The 21,343-nt window shown below is 36.8% G+C and overlaps 1 protein-coding gene across 2 annotated transcripts in view; it reads right to left on the bottom strand.

Annotated features, from left to right (window-relative positions):
- The window catches only part of LOC131901274 (sulfotransferase 2A1-like), a 32,687-nt gene extending 11,642 nt beyond the window's left edge, over nt 1–21,045 (bottom strand). Inside the window, exons 1-4 of one of the 2 annotated variants that reach the window (XM_059252486.1) lie at nt 20,913–21,045; nt 18,800–19,008; nt 16,844–16,970; nt 3,309–3,403 (exon numbers count right to left, since the gene is read on the bottom strand). In XM_059252486.1, the coding sequence (XP_059108469.1) occupies nt 3,309–3,403; nt 16,844–16,970; nt 18,800–19,008; nt 20,913–21,045 (564 nt within the window). The remainder of the gene's footprint in view (nt 1–3,308; nt 3,404–16,843; nt 16,971–18,799; nt 19,009–20,912) is intronic. The other variant, XM_059252487.1, reaches the window with a different exon arrangement.
- Nucleotides 21,046–21,343: the final 298 nt, after the last annotated feature.

Here is a 21,343-nt window from a genome sequence, read left to right as displayed (position 1 = left end):
AGGGAGGGAGGGAATATGAGGAGTGACAGCTACAATTAAGGAACACATCAGTGAATGTATGGAAAGCTAGTACAATAAAAACTTCTTAAAATATATACACATATGATGACAATCTAAATAATATTACCAAATAATGGGGGAGATCGTGTTCCAAAAGACCATCTCTTGTCTGGTATTGAGTTACACCTAGTGAGTTCTTGGCCAAAGGGATTCCACAGGACCCCTAACACAAGCCTTTGCCAAGACTATAGTTTGCTCTCCACAAACGGACAGCAAGGACTCATTGCTGAAGACAACATCTTTATCACTCATCAACCATGGAGATGCTGGTGATTACATACTGCTTTCAGCTCCACATTCCATCATCGTTATTAAAAGATGGTACTATGCATACTATCAAAAGTGTAATGCAAACGTTAATCTAGCCACAAATACTTTGATCTACAATTTTGTCCTGAGAGATATGCTAGAGTAATGGTGGCACAAAGCTCATGGGAGGAGACAACCAATAATTTATTTTACATAAGGCCCACTTCATGAGATGGAATCCATACCTGACACTGCTTTGCTGACCAGAAGTTAGATAGCCTGGGGACCTAGTGTAAAGGAAACTAATACTGATCTAACAATTTAGTGACAAAATGAGTCCTAACAATATACTACTATGCTCAGATTTGTGCCTTGTTCAGCCATCATCAGAGAAGCTTTCTCCTGAAGCTGGCAAGAACAAATAAGAGACCCTCAGACAGACATTACACAGAGTGAATACTTCTGAACAAATCAGTTCTTAATGGTATGTTTCCACTAAATCCCTCCAAAACTCCTCAGAAGAAGAAGAAAGTGTAAGAGCCGGAAAGGAGTGAAGACATGAAGAAAACAAGGCCCTCCACATCAGCATGAGAAAAACACATATGAAGCCACATTCTGAAGCATGCTGCACTGTGCTCCATGTCTGCGCCAGTTCTCTACTTATAAATTAGAGTTTCTACTTTCATGATTTTATGGGCTTCTCAAGTGTTCAATCACAGGGATCTCTGATTTTTGTGCTATTTCTTGTGATGCTTTTGTTCTGTTGATTTGTCTTGTCCAACTCTAAGATGATAGTATTGTTTCATCATATTGTGTTTTATTTTGTTAAACATTTAAAAAATAATGAATGAATGAATGAAAATCTAGCCACTAGGGTAAAGGTTAACAACTGAACTGTCATTTATACCTGCCGGGAGAGGGAAAATCAGGCCTCTCCAGTGCAGTGACCCTGTATATATCAACCACTCCAGGGCAGTCTTCATGTGCAGGAGTAAATGACTGACATATAATAGACTCCATAGTTTTGGGTGGGGGGCGCTCACACTTGGTTACACTTTGGTGTTTTTCTTTTGTTCCTTTTTTATTAGTATGAGAAATTTTCTATTCATTTTACATACTGACCACCATCCCCTTCTCCACCTTCCTCTGATCCCCATAGGCTTCCCCCTCAGCCCACACCCCCATTCCCATCTCCTCCAATGTGAGACCTACGATGGGGAGTGAGCAGAGCCTGATACACTCAGTTGAGGCAGGTCCAATTCCCTACTCCTGCACCAAGGTTGTGTAAGTTGTCCCACCCTAGGATGTGTGGACTCTCAAAAGCCTGCTATGCACCAGGGATGGTTCCTGATCCCACTGTCAGGGGGCCCATTAAGCAGAGCAAACTACTCAACAGTCTTGCCTATGCATAGGGCCTAGTCCAGTCTCAAAGTGTTTTTCTCTTTTGCTATTGTTTTCATTTGGGGATTTTTTTTTTACAAGGAATTTAAAGTTCAGTGTGTAAGGAAGGGGAGACAATTTGGAAGGAATTGTGTGAGGGAAAGAATATGAACAAAATATATTTAAATTGTTATGTGTGGTTGTGCTTGCCTTTAATCCCAGCACTCATTAGGCAGAGGCAGGCAGATTTCTGCGTGTTCAAGGCAAGGCTGGGCTACAAATTGAGTTCAAGGACAGGCTCCAAAATCTACACAGAGAATCTCTGTCTCCAAAAACCATATATATATATATATATATAATTGTTTAAAACATTATATATATAATTGTTTTAAACAATAAAAAATATAATATGAGAAATCAAAGCAACAAAAAAGAAGATAGAACTATCAGCAGCCTTTGTCATCACTAGAATCTACTTCTATAAGGTTAGCAGTGACTGTAAAATTGCTTCTCCTTAACTAAATATTTGAAGAATTCTGAAGGTGGACAAGTATTTTTTCTGACAGACTGTTTGCTCAGCACAATTTTGTTTTGCTCAGTAAAAAGTAAAATTGATATCTTTATCATTGATATATAAATGTGTCAATGATGGTTACATTTCACATGTAACTTTCAAACTACTTAAATTTTTGAGTTGCTGATCAAATGAGAATACTTTTTTGCTTATATGCTTGGTTTCATTATTATGAGCCCATCATTGGAGGGAAGATTTTTTTAATTACATGAAAATAAAATAGGCGAATGAACTTCAAAATTATTTTCCTTAGTAGTCTTTTGAAACAAGTTCTCTTGTACCCAAGGCTGGCCTCAAACACACCAGACAACCAAAGATCGCCTGTAGTTCTGAGTCAGTCTCCATCTCTCAGTGCAAGGTTTACAATCATGTGAAAACCTGCCAAGACACGGTTTTGTTTATTTTTAAAGTAAGAGATATTTGTGACACACACATATTACTTAAACATATTTATGAATTGCAGTGGGACATTTCAATGAAATGAAACCTGCAAAATAACATAAGAGTATGGCCTATCAGAGTATTTAGATATATTTCATTACTTAGTGTTGAAACATTTTAGATATTCTCTTCTAAGACTATTGAAATTTCCAGTGTCATCTAGCTCACCATGCAGAAATCCTCAGTACTTCGGAGCACAGGACACCTTATTCCCTGAAAGGTTGAATGCCTTTGTCCCTCTTCTTTTTATCAAAGGGAGATGGCATACATTTTGGCACACCAGTGGTGTGACACTGTTTACCCTTCCCCACTACCACTAGGTTATTAGCTGTATCAAAATTGTTGCATAGACAGAATTGAAACACCACTAGAACAAATTTGAGCTACCCCAACCTCCTTCAGGGTCAAGTAGGGTGACTAGGAGGCTGGAGAGTAAATGACAGACACACCTTAATGAAGGAAATAGGGTATAATCTCACATTTAGTGACTCTTCATGACCCTACCATTGATAGAGTAGGTGGAATAGGGATATTGAACAATGTAGGCTGCTGCATGGGGTGAATTGCTAAAGGATTTTGTGATTGCTGTAAGAATGACAGTTACCTTTTTCAAGTCTTCATAGTTCAGTAACAGGAAGTTGTCATTTCCTCTCATAGACAGCCAGTCACGGGTGTGCTCAAACCATGATCCATATAGCACTGTGTGAAAGGGGAAGGAAATTATTGATTACAAATAATAAAATTGAGGTCTGTCTATTATTATTCACTTTCCGAAAATGGTAGACAACTTTGCTAAGAAAAACAAAACGAGTATTTACAGCATTTAATATGATATTTTATGTAGCCATGACAGAGGAGCAGTAGGTGGAAACTGAAGATCAGTAGGTTGATCCACCGGGAAGGAAAGTTCTAATTAGTGAATCTCAGATAGGTAAGGCCCCAAAGGCTTTGGCTTTAGAATGTCTTTTGCTAATGTTGCACCTTTACATTTTTGCCACTGCTATTTTCCTATGGTATCTGGCATGGTGTGAATGCATGTGGGAAGATCTCCACTTCTCTTAATTTATTATGACTATCTCTGGGAAAGATCTCATTCTACTGGGCATTTTTATTTGTGGATTATTATAAAAATGATTTCCTCCTAAGCTATTCTGTTTAAAGCAATGGTTTTATACAAAATAATAGTGATAATTTAAATGGGATTTTGGTGATTTGGGTTCTTTAATAAATATAGTAATTGATTATGATAGAGTTTAGTTTAGTGGAGAAACTAATAAAGTCAAAAGCAAGATATGGTTTTTCCCCTGCCCATGATATAGCATGGACTGCAGAGGATAGAAAACAAGAACAAGGAAATGTCACATACCTAGTTTCTTTTGTGGATCCATATGGATTGTGGTTTAGGTTAATGATTAAGAAAAACAATTGTGCTGTAGAATATTATTTTAAAGTATGTTACTTTATATGTTGCATTTATTTAACTCTGTAAAGTTGTGTTATGGTACCTGTCTAAACACCTGATGGTCTAATAAAGATCTGAAGCCAATAGTGAGGCTTGAGAAAGGATAGGAGGGGATGGCAGGCAGAGAATATGTAGAAGAATTCTGGGAGTAAAAAAGATCAATGAATGAGAGAGAAGAAGGAAGACATCAGAGTCAGCCAACCAGATACACAGCCAGTGCCAGTAGGAGTAAGAGTAAGAGTAAGATTTACAGATGTAAGAGAATGGAAAAATCCCATAGGCAAAAGTTAGATGAGATAATTTAAGTTAAGGAAACCTTGCAAGAAACAAGTCAAACTAAGCCCAGGTATTTACAAGTAAGAATAAGCCTCCTTTTGTGATACATTTGGGAGCTGGATGGTAGACCACCGAAAAGAGTAAAAAATGAACAACAACACAATTGTGTCCCAGAAGTTAAGCTAGCTCAAGTTCTTTCAATCTTAATGTTGAGAGATGTGAGATGGGCTTCAGTGTGCATCATAGCTAAAACAAAGCTTTCAATGTGACTTACAGATAGGATAAGATAATTTTGTTAATAACTTTGAGATGAAAAACCTGGGGAAACCATCTAAAGTTTAGAAAGGCACATAGTTGAGTGAGGGACTCATTGAAGTCAAGAAACAAGAACAAAGCAGCCTAGTTATTATTTGCAGATGAGTCTTTCTTGTTAGGATATTTGGCAATCCAAGATGATGATTAATTCCTTAATTCCTTAAATCCTGATAATTAATTCAAAGACAGTGATTAATAAATGCCCATTTATGCCCTCTGCTTCCTGATACAAAAAAGCTATTGATGAATGAATACACAATCTGAGTACTTAAAAGACAGAAGACTGATTTTTTTCATACATAATAATTTAGGTTTGTGATTCTTTTAAGATTGTTTATAAGATTACCATTTGAGATAAGTAATAAAATCATTGATCCTTCCTTTGTAACCACAAAATTCAGCCTGGCAGTAAAACAATCATTAAGAAATATATCTTACTGGCTTATATTCTTTTAATCTATACCAAGTTGCTTGGATATGAATGTATGTGGGTTCTTGGGATAATTTGTTTTACATCCATAATATGTAGAATGTTTAATCATTTGAGGGAAACTGGAAATCATATTTTCTAACTGTATTCATTGTAATCATGCACTTGACAAATAGAATGTAACCACATTGTAAGTTTTATATTGCCTGAGAGATTTTGTTCAGATGTACAAGCTGTAAGAGAAACATAGAGGAAGAACAGAGAGAAAATGATGGAGAAATACAAATGTTTGTGCATGTTTCCTCCTTTTTTTTGGCCCCAGAGAGTTAAATTTTGTCCTCTCTCTGGCCCCAGCAAATTAAGTTTTACACCCTCAGACAGAAAAGTCAAGTTAAGTGATTAGTTTGCTGATTCCATGGCTTCCCCTTCAATCCTTATGCTCCTGAAGGCTGGTGATCATTTCAATGATACCATTTACCACACACACAAAGTTAGTAAGCAGATAAAATCCAGTTCATTAGTGAACTCATCACCTCACAGATTTATTACTGATGCCATGAGGAGATATCCTATTGGCAAGTAGCAGTGACAAAGGCATGAGTTGGTAAAATGAGATCACCACAGAGTAGGAAGCCAGAGGATTCTGAGCATTTCCAGGTTGGGACTTTTTATTACCATCATGTCTGAAGAACTCTATTAACTCCTTCTGAGGGAGATCTCTTCCCACTAACAACCACCTCTAAGGTTCCACAACTTGTGGATAATGAGTCCTTAAGATCAAAGACATCAAAACATAGACAGCTAGAGATGTTGAAGGCATAGCCTTCCACATTCAACACAATGCTTCATTTACATTCCTAGTACTATTTTGATGTGTTTTCACTAGTCAGAGTGTCCTAACTGTTCCTGGTCTAGTTGTGCTGTCTCTTCATGCCTCACCCTCCATTGCAGGCTTGTATTGTTCCCCATTATCTCATGAACCAACTGAGTCAAGTCAGGAGAGAAGGTAAGACTTAAGTTAGTGCCAGAGAAGTAGGATACATAAATTCAATGAATCTAAGATTGATTGAAACCTGGTGGTGATAAATGATCTACAGAGAATGTGTAGAGATAAAGTGAATTGCATAATATATGAGAGAATTAAGTTACTTAAAGAGATTGAAAGTTGGGCACATGTGATAGCTCAATGGAAATCAATTGCCTTGTATGTCACAAGACCTGAGTTTCAATCCTCAAAATCCATTCAAACATGGTGATGCAGCCTGTTTTTTTTAACCTAGTACCCCTACTATGACATGAGAGGTGGTGACAGGAGATTACCTACAAGCTTAGGACCTGCCAATGTGCCATACACAGGGATGTACAAGAAGATTGTCTCAAACAAGGTAGAAATCAAGGTTCAACACCTGATATTATCATCTGTCTTTAGCATAAGAACACCTACATTTTCACATTTGCATGTACTTCATCATAAACACTAATGCATACATGCATAAAAAGAAAAGCTAGAAGCCAAGTGCAATGTTGTGTCACACATATGTAATGCCAAAATTAAGAAGTGGTCACCTTTTATAGGTCCTGCATGTCCACTTTATACAACATATTGTCAAGCAATCAAGACAAGGGCAATTTTTTGTCCATTGGCTAACTTTTGCAACCAAGAAAGCAAACTTCATAATAAGTTTCTTCAAGGCCCATTATCTTCTCTGAAGTAGATTGGTGCTGCCAAGAGCAGACATGTCTCAATGTCCAGAAAGTCAAAGTTCTTAAAATATTTTAAATGCTATATTCTTTAGTTCTTTGAACTGTTTGAAGATTACGTACATAACTGAAATATATCTATGTATATCTTGACAACTTAACTAACATGACTACAAGTTTGATTATCTTAGATGATTAACTATGAATATGTATTTCTTAATGATGCATTACAACTTTAAATGAGTTGCACAAACAAAATACTTCCAAAAAGAGTATAAATATACATACAGCACAAAAAATAACTTTAAATTTTATCAATAAACTAAAATCCATAGCAATGTAAAACACTTTTAAATAATAATCTACCCTTTCATCCTGTCATATCTATAACATTCTCTTTTCCTCTTTAGAAAGAAATTGTATTTATAATCCACCTGCTTTAAACAAAAATAAACATTTATAAACAATATTTTGGGAATTTAGGAGTAGCTTCTCATACTACCCTTGCTGGTTGAGGGTGCTGGTAATCTTAGGGGAATCCTGAGAAAATTTGAGATAATGTTCAAGTCCTGGGAAGCCTGCTTATAACCTTTCTTGATAGGTACCATCTGTTAAGGTTCAGGATGTCTGGCTTGATCAAATCTGAACTTTCTTAATATGGAACAAATCTATAGCCTCTTTCTTTCTGTGTAAACAAAAGCAGAGCCTCCTTTCCAAAGCAACATAGAAGCCCTTATAATCAAATGTCTTTCTACAGTTAAAAATTTCAATGACAATATAATCCAGACTCTGTGTATGATTTCCATCTTTATGTGGCTCATTTTTATATTACTTTTACTGTCTCTTTAAAAACTTTATTCTTTAAAACCTATTTTGTATAACTCTCTATATTCCTTTTCCTCTCTCTTCTAAGCCTATATATATTTTTACATACACTACAAACTCTTTAGGGTTTATCCCATTTGAATCTGTCTCATTGTGAGTCTATTGCTTTAAACTGCAGTGGCTAGTACTGAAGTGACAGTATTGGGTGCTGACTCTGCCCACCTCAGCTTTTCAACATGGTGGAGATAATTCACCTTTGTCTCTAGGAGCCATGATGTCCACTGACTCCAGAAGGCCGTGGGTCTGTGCTACCCTCCAGAAATGTGTAGCCCAAAGCCTGTTTCTTTTTTCTTTTGTCCATACCATCAAAAGCTAAATACACAATGCAGCATGGGGATGCTTCTGTATACTCTGGAGGGAATCTGCCATGCTACTGGTCAAGGCAACATGCCACCAACCTGCCATACTCAAGCCCTCAGGCTGCAGCTGGCCTTACAGACACACTAGGAAGCTGTTTTTAGCTCCCTTTTAGAATCCTTTTTTTAAAAGCTTTCTCAAGTTTTGGGTGGAAACTCTTGCCCCATGTTGGGCACTAAATGTAGCTTGAGCTTTCCTGTGTCCTGCCTGGCCCACAGCCACCCAGACCCAATTTAAACACACAGAGGCTTATATTAATTATAACTGCAAGCTTTTTTCATTGTAGCTTTTATATCTTAAATTAGCCAATAAATATTAATCTATGTATCTTTACATGTTCTGTGGCTTTACCTGAGTCCCAATACATGTTGCTCCTTGGATGGCTCACTGGCATCTCTTCTTGTCTCTCTCTTTGAATTTCCCACCTGCTTTTAAGCTGCCTTGCCATAGGCCAAATAGCTTTATTTCTCAAAAAATCAGAGCAACACATATTCATAGCATACAGAAAGACATTTCCCCATCACCAGGCTGTCCTAAATCTTGGTATGTAAACAAGGATGGCCTTGAATTTTTTATCTATTCATCTCCACCCAATTAATATTTTGATTGAGGCTTACATCATCCTATTCAGCCTGTAAATTTATTATTTGTTACACTTTAATTGATAGGTATCAAATTATGAGATCTAGTGGCTGGCTGTATCCAACAACAAACAACCACAAAATTTAGTGTTAGTGGTGAGTAATATTCAATAACCAGTCAAGTACATTCTTGCCACCTGGACAACTTCCTGAGGAAGTCTGAAAGCTCCAGTTACAAATATGTAAAGCATGGCATCTCATAATATGACAGAAAGGAAGATTACCATCAATAAAGCAACCTGTTGAGTGAAATCAAAAGAAGGTATGTATCAAGGCTATATGACCACATTAATAATTACATTAATGACCAGAGTTTAGTACATAAGTCAACTGGTAGAGAAAGAGATGTAAGGGGGAAGAGAAAGAGCAGGAAAAGTAGAAAGAGACTGGGGATTTTAAACACGTATATTTGGAGAATATACAAATCTCTAGAAACTTGTGGATAAAGAAATAAATTTTCAATGGTTTATTGTATTTTTATTTTTGTACGTTTATATGTTCTTATGTGAGTACAAGTCTCTGTGTGTGTGTGTCTACAGAGGTAAGAGTGTTGGTTTCCTCTGAAGCTAGAGTTACAGGAAGTAGTATGCCACTTTGTGAGGGCTCTGGGCAACAAAGCACCTTCTTCTAAAAAGCATTAAGTTCTTTTGGCCAGAGCCATCTGTCAAACTCCTATGATAATATAATTTTAAAGAATAAGTTATACTGTAAAATGAAAAGTTTAAAGTAGCACAAAATGATCTCCACAACAAATACATTGTAAATGAATTAAACAGTGATACAAAAAGGAATGGTGTGGTAATGACATGACAATGGGTAAAATGCTTATCATGTAAACCTGATGACCAGACCTCAGTCTCTGTAAACCGCATAAATTAGAAATGGACAACTGACTCCACAAGGTTTTTCTCAGGTTCTTCCAAATGTTCTGTGAGATGTGTGTACCCACACAGACACTTATGCACACATGTACACTAGATCACAATAAATAAGAAAATTTTAAAAGAAAAATATATCATGGTGTGAAGGCAAGGTGAAAGATGTGGGACAATCCAATAAGAACAAAGATAATATAGGAAGAAGATATGAGTGGGAATTCCAAGATATCTATAACTCTATGGGAAAAAATCTAAGAGGTGTTACATTAAAATTATCTACTGATAACTTGCCACAACCTATAACTACCTTGGAACAGATTTTTAATGAGGAATTACCTAGATCACATAAGCCTGTGTTTATATCAATGAAAGATTGTCCTGATTGTTAATTGATGATGTAAAAGGTGAAGGATTATTGTCTCATTCTCTACTCAGGTGGGTTCAGGAAAGCATAAGGTAAGGTCAGGAAAGCATAAGGTAAGAGAATATTAACTGAGGACAAGAAAGCAAGAGCAAACATATTTATTGTCTCTCTACTCTTGTCTGTGAACACACTGCCTTAATTACCTGCCTAGGCTTCTCATCAAAATAAACTGTAACTTGGAGTTGTAAACAAAATTAGCCCTTTTTTCTCTAGGTTGCATTTTATTAGAACAGATGCCAGGTAAGATAAAGGAGTAATTTAGAATACCATATATACAAGACTAGAAAATATATTTCCCTCATAAAATTATAATTAAAGAAAGTACATTGAAACTGGCAAGGGAGAAACACTAAGTCAAATGTAAAGGAAGGTCTGTCAGAATAACAGATTTTTCAACTGAGATTTTAAAATGCAGGAGGGCCTGGAAAACTGAGCTACATGATAGCTCACAATGCTATATTCCTGCCTCTGTGGGCACAAGACATATCCAAAAACACACATGCGTGTAATAAAACCCTTCTACACATAACACAAAATAAACCTGTAAATTAGTCAGTCCTGACCCTGCCTCTCATCTGCCACTTCTGAAGCCAAGAGAAGGCACAGCAAAGACTGAGGCTCAACAACTCAGCTACCACAGAAGCTCATATCCTCAGTCTTTAGTTGGCTCTCTCCAACATCTACTCTATCTACAAGCTGCTGGAGATGATGGAAAGAGCTGGTCCTGTGAAACCATAGCCACAGGATTTCCTTGATTTTGAGCAATAGTAGGATATCTGAGAGGAGTCTGGATGAGGGTCCAGTATTAATGGCATTGCAGAAGCCAGAGGCCCTGGACCAGACCAGCCATTTATTGCAATGAACATTTGAAATTAAAGCTTTTTGGGTAAAAGGGTATGTGGTGTGACACACAACAGCTCCCAGTGCAAGTATAATGAACAAATATGTGGTGGATAGATGGGGAATACAGAAGAGTGAACAGGTACAAGTATGCCAGAATTGGAGACGTGAGAGCTGCGACTGGTAAGAGAAAATTGCTGATTGATAGCAGAGCTTGTCATTCCCCAGAGGGGTCAGTGAGATATTTGTTTTTTGTTTTTGCCTTTATTTTTGTTTTCATTTTTTATTTTCTTTTGGGTGGCAGGATACAAGGGTGGAGGGTAGATATGAAAGGACAGGGCAATAAGTGTGACTGATATGTGTCATGAGAAATTCCCAAAGAATCAATAAAAGTTATGTTATAAAAATACTCTGAGGCCTATAACAACAACGAGTTTGCAAAAGTAAATAAAAATCTCTAAAGAAAGGGAAATGTTCAGATCAGATGAATTTTTCTAGACCTTCAGAGAACGCAAAGATTATTGGACTGTTACATAAAAGAAGGAAAATAAGGCTCATTACCAAAGTATTTTTTGAAGTATCATCTTGATATGAAGAGCAGACAAATATTCAACCACAAAAATATCCTATCTATCAAGATCTATGATTAACATAGATGCAAAGTTTCTCAATAAAATACTTTGTTAACATATTCAGGAACTTATCAAAAGATAGTAAAATGGCTGAACAGGTAAAGTTGTTTATTGGCAAACCTGAATACCTAAATCCACATGGTCAAAAGAAAGAGCACATTCTTGTAAGTTTTTCTCTGGTTTCCACCTGCACATTTGGGTATACATGGACCCACACAATATACATATATATGTACATGCACATGCACAAGTACACACAGACACACACACACACACACACACACACACACACACGCACACTATATCAAAACAAAACAACCATTCACCATGATCAAGTTGACTTTACTCCAGAGACTCTGTGATGGGATGGTTCAGTACACAAACATCAATCCATATAAATTAAATATTATAAATGAGCTCAAGAACAGAAAACCCATTGTAATCTGTGTGGATAAAGAAAAGAATTTTTGATAAAATTTATCATTCCCTCATATATATAAAATGCCAAAGAACTTAGAATAGAAGGAACATTGTATTGGCCATATGTAGGAAAACTGTAGCTTATATTCCACTAGGTAGGGGGAAATCCAATATATTTACAGTACAAGCAAGAAGAAAATGAAGTGACTTCCTCCACTCATTTTAAATATAGTACCAAATTCTAAAATAGAAAAAAAGATAAATGAACAAATAAAAGCTGTACACATTAGAAAAAATCAGGTCAAAGTACCTATTCTTGAGTGATACAATTCTATCAGTGCAAGACTGAAAGTGTTTAGCAGAAAACATTTAGATCTGATAAAGACTTTTAACAAAGTGACAGGGTACAAAATTATCAAACAAACATAAATAGTTTTTCTCTATACCAATGATGAACAAATTGAGAGACAAATCAGAGATATCAGTCTCTTAACAAATGTCTGAAGAAAACATCTCAGAATAAATCTAAACAAGTGTGCTGGCTTCTGAAAATGTCCCATATAATGTTCAGGTTTGAATACTTGGTTCGCAGCTGGTGTATCTTATGGGAAGATCAGCAAGTATGAACTTGTTGGAGGAAATATGTCACTGGGGTGGGATTTAAGGTTTCAAGGGCTAGCACTGTTTCAAGTGCTCTCCTTCTGCCTCCTGTTTGTGGGTTGAGGTATGAGATCTCAGGTGTTACCCCCATGCTGTGCCTGTCTCCCTGGTGCCATGCTTCTTATAATAGTAATGATTGACTCTTATCACTCTGGAATCATAAGTTCCAAACAAAGCATTCCTTCAATATGTTGCCTTGTTCATGGTGTTTTATCACAGCAATAGAAAAGTAATGAATACACCCAGGAGGCAAAGCCCTCATTACTGAAAACCTCAACACATTGAAGACAGAATTTTATGCAGATGTTAGGAGATGGAAAATGTTCCCATGGTCACAGACTAGAGAAATTCATGTTATGAAAATGCCTATCCTACCAAAAGCAATGAACAGACTCAATACAATACCAATCAAGATTTTAGTGTTATTCATAGAAATAAAAATTAATAATCTTCAAATTATTACAGGATAGTTGGATGCTCATCCTTAAATTCAACACTACAGAGCTGTCTGTGTAATCCTCAGGGATCATTGCAGAAGAGGGAGTGTAAATAATTTAGAAGCTGAATAAAAGAAAGAGAAGGGATGGAAAGTGCTGACAATTGGGCATGACAGAACAAGTGTACTCATGATCTTAAAGCAACTGAAGCAGCTGCAAAGATCCTGCATTAGACTAGCCCAAAAATGAGGTATCATGGACTGATGCGGATACTCTCTGGACAATACAACTCCATAATGAAATTATGAATACTGAATGATTCTGGGTGGTAGGAAGTCACTGTCTTCAGTTGTGTCCCCAATGAGGTGCTAACTAGGTTTCCATTGGTAGTCAAAACCCACATTCCCACAGAAGATAATAATCATGGTTAAATTGAATGGGTCACCAATAAAGAGATGTGAAAGTTATAAAGGAGAACTGTAGGGAATGGGGGTTACTAAAGGTGAGAGGGAGATCAAAGAGGGCAAAGGGTTTCAATAAGCAGAACATAATTTATACATCTTTGTAATTTCTTAAGAACAAATTCAATAATAAATTCATACAAAAGCACAAACAATTGCACATAATCAAAGCAACTTTGGAAAAAGATAGGACCTTATTTCAAGTTATGCTACAGAGATAGAGAAATGAAAACAGCAAAGCAATGACACAAAACAAACATGTGGATTAATTGAAATGAAAACCAAGACATAAGTTCACACAACTGCAGGCACTGTATTTTTGACAAAATATCAAAAACATGCATTGGAAGCAAGATCTTGGTATCTTTAGTACATGGCATTTTAGAAACTAGATTGCTATGTGTAGAAGAATGAATTTCAATCTTAATCCTTCATCACACACACACACAGACACACACACACACACACACACACACACACACACACAAACACACATGCACACCAGTTGTAAATGTATCAAGACCCTCAACAGAAGATACAAAACTATGACACAGTTGAGGAAAATACAGGAAGTGCACTTTGAGAGGTAACCACAGGTAAAGACTTTCTAAATGCTACTCATCTCACTCAGAAAATAAGGCAAGTACTCAACAAGTGGGATCCCTTGAAATCAAAAGATTTCTATCCACTAAAAGAAATAATTAATCATGTGAAGATTCAGCTAATAAAATGGAAGAAAGCTTTGCAAGTTATATGCTTCCAGACAATGTGTATCTAGTATCTAAAAAGAATTAAAGATAATAAAATATTCAATATAAAGAAAGAAATGGATCAAAATCAAAATCAAAAATTCCTTGATTAGCTATCAAGGAAATACAAATAAAAACTAAAAACAACTTAGGAGTCTATCTTATCTATGTCAGAATGGCCACCATTATTTAAAAAAATTATGCCAGAGCTGTAACATAGAGAAAATGCATCTCAGAAACAACAAAAAAGACAAAAAAAGGAAAAAAAAAACAAATAAATGTTTCAAGTGTATGTTGAAAATGTTTGAAAAGAGAAGATAATTTAAATACAAAGGGATGAGAAAGGAGTAGATGCAAGTAATGGACAGGACTGTTGAAAGAGTATATAGTCAAATGTTATTCTTGTTCTAAATTTCTCATGGATTTGGGGGTTTTGTGGTCCAAAATTGGGTGAAATATAAGCAATACTGAAATTATAACATTTAACATGATGTTTCCCAGCTTCTCTTTTGGATACCAATTCTAACTGTATATAAATTCAGTAAATTGTATAGACTTTGAGTTTCAATAATTTTGGTGAATCTGGTTTTTATTTATGTGCAAGTTGCTTTATAAGAAAATTTAGTTTTTATTTTTTTTAATTTTCAGAAAAATTGCAGGGAAAGAAAAACACGGTTGGGACTGAAAACTGCATAGCCATTATTTAAATCACTGTGGGAATCATTAACAAAGATGAAAACAGAAATTCCATATCACCCAGCTATCAAATCTTAGGTATATACTCAAACTAGGTAGGTATGTACTACTATAGACATAGATATATACAACTGCATAGGTACTTGAACAGTTATGTTTATTGCAGCTCTATTCACAATAGCTACAGAACAGGTTTAGCCTAGATGCTCATCAATTGAAAATAGATGAGATTATGATATGTACACACAATGAAATTTCATTGAGATCTAAAGATGAAATTAGGAAATTCTCAGTAAAATAGTTGCAACTGGAAAATATACTTAATGAGGTAACACAAGCACAGATAGACAAACACTGCATCTTTTCTCTCATACTTGGATCCTAGACAAATTCTTAGCATGTTTACCTTGATGTGTAAATAAAGGAGAGGAAGGCAGAAAAGAACCATTAGAAGAGTAGCAAGAAAAAAGAGACCTTAAGGAAGAGAAGTACCAGGACACATATGGTATCAATATGAATGAGGGAATATGAGACTTATCATGTGGATGCAAAGATGGGGTGGGTAAATTAGGGATAGAATTAACAAAAACCAAGAATATATGAAAATGCCATATGGAAACTCATTAGTTTGTAAGCTCATTTAAAAATTTATTACAGAGTTTAAATCAAGGCAGCTTTCATGAACAGATACTATTGCTCCAAGAAATTATTGGTTATAAAATGAAAACTGCATTGCTATTATTGGGATACCTCCCTAGGAGTTGTTGCTTAAAATGGGCCTGAGGATCCAAATAATGTAGGCAATTGTCATTATTGTCAGTTGCCCACAAAAACTGGTTGGTAAGACCCTATTTATTTATTTATTTATTTATTTATTTATTTATTTATTTATTTATTTATTTTGGCTTTCAAGACAGGGTTTCTCTGTCTAATTTTGGTGTCTGTCCTGGATCTTGCTCTGTAGACCGGGCTGGCCTTGAACTCACAGAGATCCACCTGTCTCTGCTTCCCGAGTGCTGGGACTAAAGATGTGTACCACCACTGCCCAGCTAAGACCCTATTCCTAAAACCAGTCTTGTCACACAACATAAGGAAAGAAAACTGGTAATGAGCTGAAATATGCCTTTTTGCTGAATAGCCTTCATTGTAACAGAAGGTTTATGTACGATTCTAGTGGGAGATTCTTGTCAATAATATTACACTTAGCTATGGACACTGATATCTATATTTCAAACATCCATACAACATTCACCCACTGGTGCAATGACTGCAATTGTGGTATCAGAGTAACCAATCATTTTCTGATTAAGAAGACTTCACATCTGATACAGTAAGCATGGTCAAGTATCAATGATGGGGAGGGAATAGGTCCTAGTGTTGTTGCTATCACTGTTGTTCTGTTAACCACAAGATAAAACATCTTCATTAGTACTACAAAGACTAGCTACTCCAAATATTGCCAGGATGGTTAGTCATAGGTCAAGCTGTAGCTGTGCCATTAGGCAGTGGCTTATGAGAACAGGAAGACTTCACAATTAGGTTTGTAATGGTAATGATCCTTGGATCAACAGGTTGGTAGAGTGTAGAGGAATAAGACGGAGCTAAGAGAAAATTACAGAATATACTAAAGGCTAGAGTTGTAACCAAGTTAGATAACATAAATGACTTGAGGGTTGAAGCCCAGAATTAAATAAACAGAATATAGAAGTGAGTGCTTGTAGTTCTAGAACTCATGAGGTAGAGGGAGGAGAAGCAGATCTTCAAGGTAATCCCTATCTCTATTGAGAATTCAAGGCCAGCCTAAGCTATATCACACCTTGTCTTCATACATGTAACTGAGCCTCCCTCAACCCCTATATTTAACAGGACACTCACCATTTCCTTTGAGGAACCATTCAAAGTAAGTTCCTAGTGACTCTGGATTATCGATAAGTTTTGTGTTACGATAGAAAAAATAAGCAGACACAAGAACATCTCTGGGATTTCTGATGATATAGATCACCTTAAATGGAAAAACATGTAAATGAAGGTCAATATAGTCATAAACCGATTTTATCTGGCATAGTTTATATGAAAAGTCAATCAAATATCAGTGAGGTTTCTAAACATTTTTATCATTTTTATTTGAACAAAATATGAACAGAAGTGCAAAATAGCTATATTTATCAGAATCTTCTTTTATAATTTTGATTTACAAAAATGTAACAGCAAAATGACTGTGTTCACTAATACTGTAAAAAAAACCAACAGAAACTAGAAAAAGACAAGATTGATTCAATACTTGTAAAGATCAATTATCTTACAGTGTAAAAGATTATCCATCCATTGTGAAAGAATGTCTTATACACATGGAATAATGCATACTATGTTAAATATATCTGAAAAATGACAAACTAATTGATTTCTGTAAGTGTAACTATAAAAGAAAACTCTCAAAAGAATCATGATGCAGAGTTTAATGCTAACATTTCATTGCAAAATGGTGAACACAAAGACCCATGAGCACTAAAAAATGCTGAGACAGAAAGAAATAGACTTCCCCAGGGAAAAGCATAGCAATTGGTTATGCCATACCAGTTTCTTAGCCTTGAAAACATACATACAAGTGACATTGTACATACTGAGCAGATTGTACCAAGGTACTTAGGAATATGTAGATACATATACAGATGTAACAAAAAATCATGAAAAAAGCACAAATTTGAAAGAGAGAAAAGAGAGTTATGATGGTAAGCCTGGAGAGAGGAAGAGGAAGAGGAAGGGGGGATAATATATTTAATTATAGTACAATCTCAAAAACAGAAGAAAAAATTTCAAAAAATATAGTATTAATTAATTAATGAAATTAATATTTTGTCCCAATGCTCATTGTGACATTATTACATAATTCATCTTTTAGGACTTACTTTCTCCAGACAAAACTTTTCCAAATCCTGATAAGACACACATATATAGCTTTACGCTCACAACTTCATTGTGATAGTTTCAAGAGAGATTATTTTCTACATTTGTCTTTGTGTTTAAGCATAAATACTTATAGTTTCTAAGGTGTGGGGACTTCCACAAAACTTTCTTATTAACACTGAGCAATGATGTGTCAGAACCTGGATATTTCTGATTCCTTTAGCAGATCCCCTATCAGTGATGTCAGTGTTTTTTGTGGCTACTGATTTTAATGGACAGCTAGACACAGCAAGACACAATGGATACAGATAAACCATGATTGTTGAACAGCCTTAGTGCCTATTCAGGCTGCTTCCCCTATGAGCAACTCTGCTTGGGTGATTCACCCATTAGGTATGGGCTGTATGTAGAATCAATTTTAGCTAAATGACTTTGATGACAACAAAACAGTAATATCCACTGTACACTAGAGTTTGTTTTGTTTTGTTTTTTGTTTTTTGAGACAGGGTTTCTCTGTGTAGGTTTGTGCCTTTTCCTGGAACTCACTTGGTAGCCCAGGCTGGCCTCGAACTCACAGAGATCCGCCTGGCTCTGCCTCCCGAGTGCTGGGATTAAAGGCGTGCGCCACCACCGCCCGGCTAGAGTTTGAACTCTACTTGACATGTATGTATAGTCCCTGAATGCCCTAATGTGATAATACACTTTTTCACATTATATCTGCCCAGCATCACTGAGAGGTGGTTGATATCATGGTACTCTGATATAGTCTGAGGAGGGGACAGATTAGCATCACCTAGTGTGTGAGAATCCCAACTTCCCTCTCTAAATCTACACAGAATGAATTTCAGGCAGAGGTCCATGGCCCAATGCAGAAGAATAAGTTCAATGAGCATTTGGCCAAAGATTTCTCAACCACTGGACACTGACCTTGGCCTTGGATCTGAAGAAAGACTTGGGGAAAAGATAGAAAGGGAGGTGGGAGGTCATGAGGCGTGGCCCTTCCTTATTGATTAATGTTAGATGTCCCTTTTGAAACTCTATCCAGGGCGAGCGTTCCCAGATAGGCACAGATTGGATCCATTTGGGATTTCCCTTGGTCTGAATCAAGCAGACAGTCTCAGTCAGCCAGTTAGTTCCTGAAAAAGAAGGAAAAGTTATTGTCAATCATTTCAAGAACACTTCTGAAAAGCCTTAAATAGAATATACAACCATACAATTTACAATGTAGCTGTTTCCAAGCACAAAAGCATGTGGTATTTGCAACATCCACATCGTGTAAGTACAAAATATATTCTTCCAGGAGATTCAAAATATGTCACCAAACAAAACTGAGAATCTCAGCAAACCCCACCTGCCTATCGAACATTCCCTCCAGTCAAGAACCTGTTCTGTTTCTGTGAATTCAACTATTCCAGATATTTGTCAGGAATTCAGTCATGGTATCTGTCCTTGAGATTGAAACATTTTATTTAATACAATGTCATTAAGATGCATCCATCCTGCACTGTATGTATTGGTAGTGCTTTTCCTTAGCTTAAATAAATTTCCTGTGTCTATTTACCATACACAATGTATTTGTGATTATATGCTCATTTGTCAATGAGTGTTTCTCTAGCATTATTCTCTGGGCTATTATCTGAATCCTTTTCCTGCACTCCACTGTCCTTAGATTTTCCTTGTTATTGCCCTTTCATGTTGGCAACCTAATACTTTTTTTAATTTTATAATTTAATTTAATTTTACATATCAGCCATGGATTCCCTTGTTCTCCCCCCTCGCACCTTTCCCCCAACCCACCCCCCATTCCCATCTCCTCCAGGGCAAAGACTCCCCTGAGGACTGAGATCAACCTTGTAGATTCAGTCCAGGCAGGTCTAGTCCCCTCCTCCCAGCCTGAGCCAAGTATCCCTGTATAAACCCCAGGTTCCAAACAGCCAACTCATGCAATAAGCACAGGACCCGGTCCCACTGCCTGGATGCCACCCAAACAGATCAAGCTAATCAAATGTCTCACTTATCCAGAGGGCCTGATCCATTTGGGGGCTCCTCAGCTATTGGTTCATATTTCATGTGTTTCCATTCGTTTGGCTATTTGTCCCTGTGTTTTATCCAACCTTGGTCTCAACAACAATTGGAGTCCTGGATCCCCACCTGGGGCCTGGTCGTGGATCTCTGCATCTGGTTCTCTAAGTCATTGGATGGGGTTTCTAGCATGACAATTAGGGGGTTGGGCCATCCTATCACCAGAGTAGGTCAGTTCAGGCTCTCTCTCGACCACTGCCAGTAGTCTATTGTAGGGGTATCTTTGTGGATTTCTGTGGGCCTCTCTAGCACTTTGCTTCTTCCTATTCTCATGTGGTCTTCATTTATCATGGTCTTTTATTCCTAAATTTTTGTTTGTTTGTTTTTTCGAGACAGCGTTTCTCTGTGTAGCTTTGTGCCTTTCCTGGAACTCACTTGGTAGCCCAGGCTGGCCTTGAACTCACAGAGATCCGCCAGCTTCTGCCTCCCGAGTGCTGGGATTAAAGGCATACGCCACCACCACTTGGCGCAACCTAATACTTAACCGGCTTCTGCCATCCACCACACTCCTCCCACAAATGACCATGATGCCTTTCTTTTTTCCTTGAGTTTTGAGACTCTTTCCTCTACATGAAGAAGGTCCATGGTAATTCTTCTACCTGACCTTGTCCTCTCCTCCACATATTCTTACATTCATGCCTTTTTTCTTGATGCTATTTTATCTGTTTATTCTCATCATTATCTCTCTTCAACACAGAGAAAAACCAATACCAGAATCTGCTTTAGGAAACACTGTCATTGCTCCAAGGATCAGCTCAGGCACTAGCTCCTCTGACAACATTGGTTAGGTTAGACTTTTTCCTCTGAGTGGAAATGCTCTCAAACACAGCTCTCCAAGCCCACAAACCATTGAACACATGAGATATATAAAGCATTCCATTTACCACCTAAATGAAGGATGATTAAAGCCCAAAACTTCCACAGACAGTTCAGAATCATTCTCAGTGATGTCCCTTACCTGATTTTGGATAACTCACTATGACCGTGTCTTCATCTCTGATCACAAACTTGTCACGGCTTCCTTCAATAATTTCTCTTTTATGCACTATAGCAGGGAAAGGTATTCCTTCAAACCAAACGTAGGCTGACATCCCAAAACCTCTTTCTTGATGCTGTGAGAATTCCAGCATTGACCACTTGTTCAGCTTAAAGCAAATGCTGAGAGGTGAAATTTATAGTGCAGGCAAAAAAATCATTAACATCCCAAAGTTTGTACTGAAATGAGCTGCAGATAGGAATAAATACAGATTGTATTTATCAGTCAAAGGTTGCTGTATTAAGCAACTGTGAACTTATTCAGAGATTGATCTAGAGAATTGTGAACCTGAGGTTATGACCCCAAACCAGAAACTCAATAACAAGTACTTAGACATTAAAATAAGGCTTATT

The sequence above is a fragment of the Peromyscus eremicus genome, unplaced genomic scaffold (assembly GCF_949786415.1).
Source record: "Peromyscus eremicus unplaced genomic scaffold, PerEre_H2_v1 PerEre#2#unplaced_67, whole genome shotgun sequence".
Lineage (NCBI taxonomy): Eukaryota > Metazoa > Chordata > Mammalia > Rodentia > Cricetidae > Peromyscus > Peromyscus eremicus.
This window is presented reverse-complemented; position numbering and strand designations above follow the sequence as displayed.